An 8,473-nucleotide genomic window follows, 5' to 3' on the forward strand; every position below is an offset into this window, starting at 1 on the left:
TATATATAAACTGTAACTGGAGTGAAATTACAAAAGTAATTTCCCTCTGGGATTATTAAAGTATTTCTGATTCTGATTGATGACTGAAAGACATCTTCTGCCTCATTCATCTGTTTACTACAGTGTGTTAAATTCATGTTAATGTGGATTTAAAGACATTTCTATTAGTGGAGAAAATTGTAGAGGGGAATATATATATAAAAAAAAAAAAGTCTATAATCAACCAAAACTTTTGCGACCCTCATGCAGTACCTCTGTGGACCCCCTGGGGGTCGCGGACGCCCTTTTGAAGACCTCCGAGCTAAGATGTTAGGGACAGGAGCAGCTGGTCACATCACGGCTCTAATGACTAACATGAAATCAGAAGAAGTCCATCTCCATCAGTCAGTGCGGTGGACGACACCAGACCTTCAGTGTCAGATGAAGATCAGAGCTGTTGGACACGAGACGTTCAGGAAAAGGAACCAGAAGCTGGTTCACATCGTCCCTCTAACCTAAAAAACCTTTCATTTCTGTTTGGAATCTAAGTTAAATAAAAGCGGTTCCATCTTCAACGTGTCAGAAGGTTTTTATTCACAATATTCAGCTTTTATTTAAAGTTTAATGAAAATCACAACAGAGGTATGGAGCTTAGAAACGGTTCAGCTTCTACTGGGATATTCTTTGCAGGTTCCTCTGTGGTCGAAGGAACTTTCTACAGAACATCATCAGTCCACTTCAGTCCTTATTGCGATGAAGACGTCATAAAGCGTCGTAGTCATCGTCGTCTTCGTGCTTCCTCTTCAGAGAGTCTCCGCCGGTGCTCTGAGACACCATGTTGGTGGTGATGAGGATGTTCTTAGAGCCGATAAGAGACTGGTTGATGAGGACGTTGGACACGGCGGGCGTGGAAGGCGTTGCTATGGAAACACAAAGGAGTATTTCTTATTTCTCTGATGATTTGAAGCTAGATAAAATGTGGATTAAATAAGATTATTGGACAGTTAAGTATAATATTTGCTCTATAAACAGGTCTTGTTTTTATCCTTCTGCAAATCTCAAGATGTTTTGAACTTTTAGAGCAATTGTTTAATTTCTATCCACGCGTATTTTTAATACCTTTAAAAACAGATTTTCATTTGCTGTGATGAGTCGGAGGGAATAGTTAAAAAGATATTTTTGAGCGAGAAGGTCGACCTGAAAGCTCCGCTTCTCTTATAGGTTGATATTCAGTTCAGATTTCCAAACTCTGGTGTCGGTCCCTCTGGAGGCTCTGGAAGCTGGACGGTCATCAAGCTGCGGACGCTCACACGGCATCGTTAGACCTCTTGGCGCACCTGGACTGCATGTTAATCAGACGCTCTGATGCTGAAAACATTTTTTTTTTGTTTGTTTATTTGTTTTAACTTCTCTTGTTTTTTTTTTATGCATCTGTGTGTCGTTACTAACCTCTCTCTCCCTTTTTGTGCTAACACCTTTTAAAAGCCTAACCAGGGACGAAGGCTGCAAATTAGCCCATGGCTACAAGCCTTATGTACTTGGACATCGGCCACCTGTTTGGTTGCAATGTTTAATTGTACTGTCCCTGTCAAATAAACAAATAAATAAAAAATTAAATGTCTGATCTGAACGCATCATAACTCTGAGACGAATGGAGATGTTTGGAGTTATATTATCATCATAATCATCTTCTTCTTCTACAGCAAACCTGCCGTTAGTTTGTTTCTTTAAGTTAAAAATAAACTCAGTTGTTCTACTAATGAGTTTTCTAGGGAATCTTTATGAATTTGAACAAACAGACCAGAACCTGATCTGCTGGTGACACGCTGCCCCCTGGTGGTGACCCTGTTACACTTTTCATCGTTTCTCTTTTTGGGAGTCAAAGTTTTATTCTATGGTCAGAAATTGACCAAAAACGCTCATAGAATGGCAAACTTTAGGATCTTATTTCTGAACTGGATGGATTCCTCCTGTGCTGAGACGCTCTATTGGTTTCAACAAATCTTTAGATTTTTAGGTAGTTAAACGTCTTTAAGCGTCGCCTTTCCTCCTCATCAAACGGCTCTGAGAACAGCTGCTGAGGGACCTACGCCTGCTTCATCTTCATGGTCCGTCTGACCCAACGGGACAGAGGCTCTGAACCAGGATCAGAACTCCTCACTGGTTCAGTTTTTACAGCATTTAGTCAGCGGGAGGAAGGAGGGGCTTACTGGGTTTGGTGGTGGCGGTCTGGGAGGCCGATGGGATCTGAACCGTGAACCTTTGACCCGTCAGAGACACTGGAGCTCCCACCTTGGTGGAGACCGACTGGACTGAAGGAGTTCCTGTGGAGCAAACATGGGTCGGTTAATGTGGTCTAAACCGGCTGCATGACGGCGCCGCTGGAGGAACTCACCCAGAGTGGGAGTGCTTGGCCTGCTGGAGACGGCGCCGACGCTGATGCGAGGAACCGTTATCCTGCCGGCGGACGAAGACACCTGGAGACGAGAGCAGATGAAGGTCAGAGGATCAGGGCTGCTGCATAATGAGGGTGAGGAAGAGGAGCCTCCACCTTCTTCTGGATGGACTTCAGTCTGTAGTTTGGCGCCGTCAGACAGTACCGGTCCGGAGGAAGTCTGGGCCCGGTGTAGGGCTTGATGAGAGGAAGAGGAGTCTGGTTCTTCTGTCGCGCCACCTCCAGCAAGAACTGAACACAGAGCAGAAGGTCTTCATCAGACCGGGGGGGAATGGAGAAGTCCTGGAGGTCCAAACCAGGAGGAGGAGCTTACATCACGTGGAGGAGGGGAGGTGAAGGACTGGTCCATGCGGCACTGGATGGCCAGCTTGATGTCGTCTGCGTCAACGTTGGACTTCTTGGCGTGCGTGGCGTAGATTTTAGCGTCTTCTATGATGGTCGTCACGTATCCTGGAGACGCAGCAGAGCAGGACAACTAAGACAGCAGAACCTGGAAGCACTTTGGATCCATTAGAGTTTAACAGAGTATTCCACCAGAAAGCCTGAGCAGGACTTACTGTAGGTGAACTCCAGCATCTGGTTGATGACCCGGGGCTCGTACTCAGTGACACCCATGTCCTTCAGGATCTGCATCATCACCTGAAACAAGGTCAGAACAGCATCAACAGTTCTGTCCTTCAGGAGGAGAGCATCTAACACCGACATCCAAATTAACGACCCTCGTTAGGCAGCTAAGCTGCATCGAATGACGGCGTCAGAGGAAGACTAATGGAAGACTCCCTAGTTTCCAGGATCGCAGCCATGAGGGGCGGGGCAGGAACATGGCCTTGTTCTAGTAGAGTTCACCATGTTTGGTGGAGCTTTAAAAGGCAGTGTCGTGCCAAGATGTTTATCCACACAAAAATTTGTATCCCCTCCCCGGGAACACGCACAGAGTTCATTCCACCGATCGTCGGATTGGTGACATATTTCCGCCCTAAGGCGCAAAAATGTCAGCTCCTCTGCAATACAGAGGTATAGAAGAGCTGTGAGAGCACCAAAGCTCTGCCCTGAGGTGACAGGAACTGTCCCCTTATCAAGAGAAGCTGGAGGTGAAACCGTTTGGACCTGATCAGCCGAACATGAAAATTAATTAACAGGTCAAAGACAGAGGGAGACGATGACTAACTGCATGCAGCGAGGCTAAGGTTTTATCCTGCTGCATTAACTGCCTGCCTCCTTTTTAAAACATCAGGATCTGACCCAGCATGGATAAAGACAGGCAGGACTGATTTAAATCACTTTTTAGAAAAGGCAAAGAAGGATAAACAATCTGGGATTCACATGGAAAATAGTAGAATATAGTGTACTTTTTCTAGATGTTTGTTAATTACCATAGTTGCTCTTAAACAAAAACAGTTTTTCTATATTAAAAGAATATAAAGCTGAGTAATAGCTTCTACATTATTAAACTGGTAGATAAAACACTCATTTTCCTTCACAAAGCCTCAGAAGGGCAACATCTGTGTAAAAAAAAAAGTAAACCTGTACATGAAATTATGTTTTGTTTTTATAAAGTGTTTTTATTTTACATTTGATTGGTTTTTGGTACATCTGGCCACTGTTTTTCACCAGTTTGAGGACAAAAATGTGACAGAAAACTGAGGAGCAGAGTCAGATCCATCAAACCGTCTGGAAACGTGATTTGTTTTGGTTTCTTTGGAACAAGTTCTGGTTCTGGATGAAACATGGATGATTGAAAGAGCAGAGACCCTGAGAACAGGCAGCTGATGCTGAACATTTACAACCATCATCCTCAGGGCTCCTCTATGCTAAATGCTCAAACCTGCTCCTCTGCTCTGATCATTTTTCATTTATCTGGTTTTCCAGAAACCATAAAAACATCAAGAACTTTAAACTTTATTTCAATGAGATGGAAAAAACTAACTAAAAAATTTCCTCATAATTAAAACATTTCTAAACTCTTTAAAATTGCCGACAGGTGATTAAAGTTGAGCTATTATTGTCTCTATTATCAGCTTCATGTCTAAGGATTTTTAACCTATTGCATTAAATCATTTTTTATTTGGATATTAATCCTTTTTTAAAGCTGTCGTTGGTTAGAGGCCCATGTTTGGTTCATTGCTGAAGCTAAAAACAGCGCGGAGCTAAATGCTAACGGCTAAGCTAAAAGCTAAACAGCGTCTCCGTTCCTTCTAAGCTCATTTTAAGCAAAAATGTCGTCTTATTAAGTAGCTTCCGGAGTTCAGTCAAATCAAACATTTTGATCAGATGTGTTCTTTAAAGTTACCTGAGCATCTTTGGGGATAGTTTTCGGAGCAGACATCTTCACGCCTACTGCTTCTGCTGCTCCGCAAACAACAACAACAGAAACGGAAACAGGGTGAAGTGCTGCCACCTACCGGTAGGAAGGTGAAGGTAAACATTTCTGCCCCCAGTGGTAAGGAGGCTAAAATGAAAACAATGTTTAAAAGATCTAATCAATAATTGAATAGAATCTTTTTTTTAGATAATTTAACAAAGCTTTAGAGCAACCAGTTGTTTGATTCCTCTGTAATAATCTAATGATTATTATGTCCAAAGGCTGTTATGTTAATCAGGTGTCTCATTACATTTTGTGTCTGTTATAAAATATGTTCAGTAGTTTAATCTCCTCCACGATAATCACATTTCTTTATGTTTTTTCCTGTGATAAAAATGTGTGTCCAAAGCTGTGATGTTTCCTTCCTCCTCTTTCAAAAAAATCTTTGATACTGTTTTCATCTGAATCATTTTAAACCATCTTATGCAATATTTCTTTCCATCACTTCTTTCTTTAGAATGATCTTTTACTGTTTTCTGTTCAACTGAACCTGATTTTTCTATTTCAATAAAAAAATGAATAAAAAAACTAGTTTCTAACTTTGGAAGTTTGTCTGATTTAATGTCCTTGTAAAATTAATTTCATCTTTTATATCGTAAGCAGTGTTTTCTGTTTGTTTTAATATCTTTTCTCTTTGTTTTGTTACTGATTTTTGTTAAACTGGAATATGAAAGAATTATTGATCTAAAAAGCTGATTTTCTTTATTCTATTGCAGAACGTTTCCACCATTTCAGGCTCAGCGTTAATGACCTGATCTGCTGTTTTTTTAATGTGTCTGTAAATATTTAACAATTTATTCCTTTTTCTGTGAGTATGAGAAGCCTATCTGATACTATTTGGGTTGGACAGTTTTATTTTGGGCCTTTTTAGATTTAAAGCTGATTTAACTGATCATCCATCTTAAGGAGATTATCTAGTTTCTACCAACAAAGATCCAGGAAATCTTTAAAACTGTCAGATGTTTTCATAGCCTGACCTTAAATTATATTCAGTGATTCAGGTTCAGAGAAATATGATGATATGAATTGATGGTGAAGTGACTTCCTGTCTGCTTTCCAGTCTCTCCCACTTTTACATCACTTTTCACCTTTATCCTTGAATTGTTCAGAATCAGGCCTCCTGCCTGAGAGTCAAACTGTTAGGATTTTTAAAAATCATTTTCAAAAAGGATTTTATGTCACAATTTGATTGTTTCATCTTTACTTGATTTTATTGTATTTTCTATTCTTTTTATCTTATACAAATGTAATTGTTTTTACTATGATTTAGCCCAGCTACGATTTAGCTGTTTAACAACTTCCCCAAATAAACTTTATTGGTTCATTTCCTTGAGTATTTATCATCAAATTAGATCCAAAGAAGCTCAAATCATTTTACTTTTTCTATTTTTCTATCAATATAACCTGACTTTATGGTCATTAATAATATTTTACTTAAGAAACGATAAAATGATCCTTTTTATTAAATCCTGTAAATTTCAGATCCATTTATTTCCTCCCCAGCTAAGTTATATCTCCTTTTATATTTTTTTAAACATGAACTCTAAATTTTCCCTGTTTTTTCACAAAGGGTCTTCATCATTAGTGAAAGTCTTAATCCACATTTTATCGTCAGACGTGTTGTTTGAATGGTAAAACTAAAATATGACAAAAGGAATAACTTAATAAGTCAGAAAAATGAAATAAGAAAAAAGTAATAAAACAATATTTGAAACAAGAGATTAGAGCTTTATAAATGAATAATATATTAAAGCATAAATATAGAAAAATGTTATCACTGAAAAGGCTGGGGAAATATATTTATATCTAATAAACAGCATTTTTAAGTTACTTAAATGAAGGGAGAGTCAAACTGGGTCCTTTTTAAACATAAACTTAAAGACTTTTTATTGAGAGGTCAGACATGTGAACATTAATAATCTAACTGATCTGATCTTGTATCTGTGATGCTTTAGTGTGTAATTTGTTCTGTTGTTTCTTGTGTACAGTCACTGTGTTTTGTGTAAAAGCCTAACTGGGGACAGGCATTGAGAATTAGCCTTAGCTAAAATGTTGTAGTGTGTGACATGATTCATGAAACATACTTGTCCCTATCAAATAAACGAATAAAAAAAAATCACAAGATACCAACAATTATCATAAGTATTATCATACTATTATTACTAAATTACTAAAACTCAAATGCATTATTTTATTTTGTCATATACTGTTCTTCTAAACATCCTTGATGATGATCAAACTGTAAAGTTTGGTTCCAGCTTTCAGGAACATCTGTCTGAGATTTTGGCTCTGTCAGTTTTTTGTTGAAAATGTTTTGAACTTTGCTACTTTAGACCCAAAAGACTCCAAATACAGACTCCAAATAAAATGTTTTCCAAAAGAGGGAAACATTGAAACACTGAGAAGCCTGCAGGTGATGCTGAGCAGCCTGCAGGGGGCGCTGCAAGCCAGCGAACGTCATGACAAGAGGTCCCTGCGTTTTCTCATGTTTCAGTCACCTGAGTTATAAATCCTTTAAAAATCTATTGAGGAAATTCAAACTTCCTGGCCTAATATCCTAATGAATAATCAATATAACATTAATCAATTGATGATCAATAAAACATAAATAAACGATCAGTAGATGATCAAAAAGAAATAAATGATCATAAAATCACCAATAAATCATCAATAAAAAATAAATAAATTATCATAAGATGATCAAAAGATGGTCTATAGATTATTGATAAATTATCCTTAAATGAACAAGAGATGATTATTTAGAAATAAATTATCATAACATTATCAATAGAGGGTCAATAACAATAAATAAATAAATGATCATTAGATTATGAATAAATGATCAATAAAAATAAATAAATGATCAATAGATGATCAATAGATGTTCCTCTCAGAGTGGATCCATGTCTTGCTGTCTGCTTGGGATCAGAGGAACCTTAATAAACGGATCGGCTCTTCAGGCTGAGAACATGGAGCTCCTCTTTGTTCCTCAGAGAACCAGGAGAACCTCTGCAGTAGAACGGACCCAAACCTTCAGCAGTAGTAGAACCATTAGACAGGTTCAGATTATTCTGAGTTCCACAGCAGCCAACCTCAGTGGACCTCCTGATCCATAAAAACATCGGGTCAGAACCTGGATCTGATTTGGGAAAAAAAATAAATAAATAAATATTAAAATAGAAAGAAATATCACCTGCTGAGGAAACCTGTTCTCTCTCATCCACTCCAACTCAGATGTTCTCCCTTTAGAACCAGAACTTCTGCAGCCCAGATGCTAATGGTCATTCCTGCAGGAGACAGGGGCCTCTGTATGTGGGCCCCTACGTTATGGAACGGCCCCCTTCTCTAACTCACTGGTCTTCATCCAGTTGAGGTCAGATTCACCTTCAGACGTTTTATCGTTTCTCTGAGATGTTTGATTGTTCCTGAACCTGAGTGTCTCCTCACAGACGGCCTCTTCAGCAACACGCTGGTATCTGCTGACACACATTCATCACTCGTCCAGATCTTCATCTCAAAATGTTCTTCAGAAGGTTCTACTTCATAACCATGTCCACCGACCAGAGATCAACACGCGGCACAAACACCCAGAAATTGAACCACTAACCCAGGTTCTGTTCCTGTGGGTCTGGAGGTTCTGTTCCTGTGGGTCTGGAGGTTCTGTTCCTGTGGGTCTG

At 39.1% G+C, this 8,473-nt stretch overlaps 1 protein-coding gene across 1 annotated transcript; it reads right to left on the reverse strand.

Annotated features, from left to right (window-relative positions):
• Positions 1–592: 592 nt before the first annotated feature.
• taf9 (TATA-box binding protein associated factor 9) lies at positions 593–4,806 on the reverse strand. Its single transcript, XM_015396932.1, has 7 exons — positions 4,725–4,806; positions 2,992–3,073; positions 2,748–2,884; positions 2,531–2,665; positions 2,375–2,456; positions 2,190–2,303; positions 593–899 (listed from the first exon to the last, which is right to left on the reverse strand). The coding sequence occupies exons 1-7, from the start codon at positions 4,758–4,760 to the stop codon at positions 742–744; spliced, it is 744 nt and encodes a 247-aa protein (XP_015252418.1). The 5' UTR covers positions 4,761–4,806; the 3' UTR covers positions 593–741.
• Between the last annotated feature and the right edge of the window lie 3,667 nt (positions 4,807–8,473).

This window comes from Cyprinodon variegatus, unplaced genomic scaffold (assembly GCF_000732505.1).
Source record: "Cyprinodon variegatus isolate N-32 unplaced genomic scaffold, C_variegatus-1.0 Scaffold830, whole genome shotgun sequence".
Classification (NCBI taxonomy): domain Eukaryota; kingdom Metazoa; phylum Chordata; class Actinopteri; order Cyprinodontiformes; family Cyprinodontidae; genus Cyprinodon; species Cyprinodon variegatus.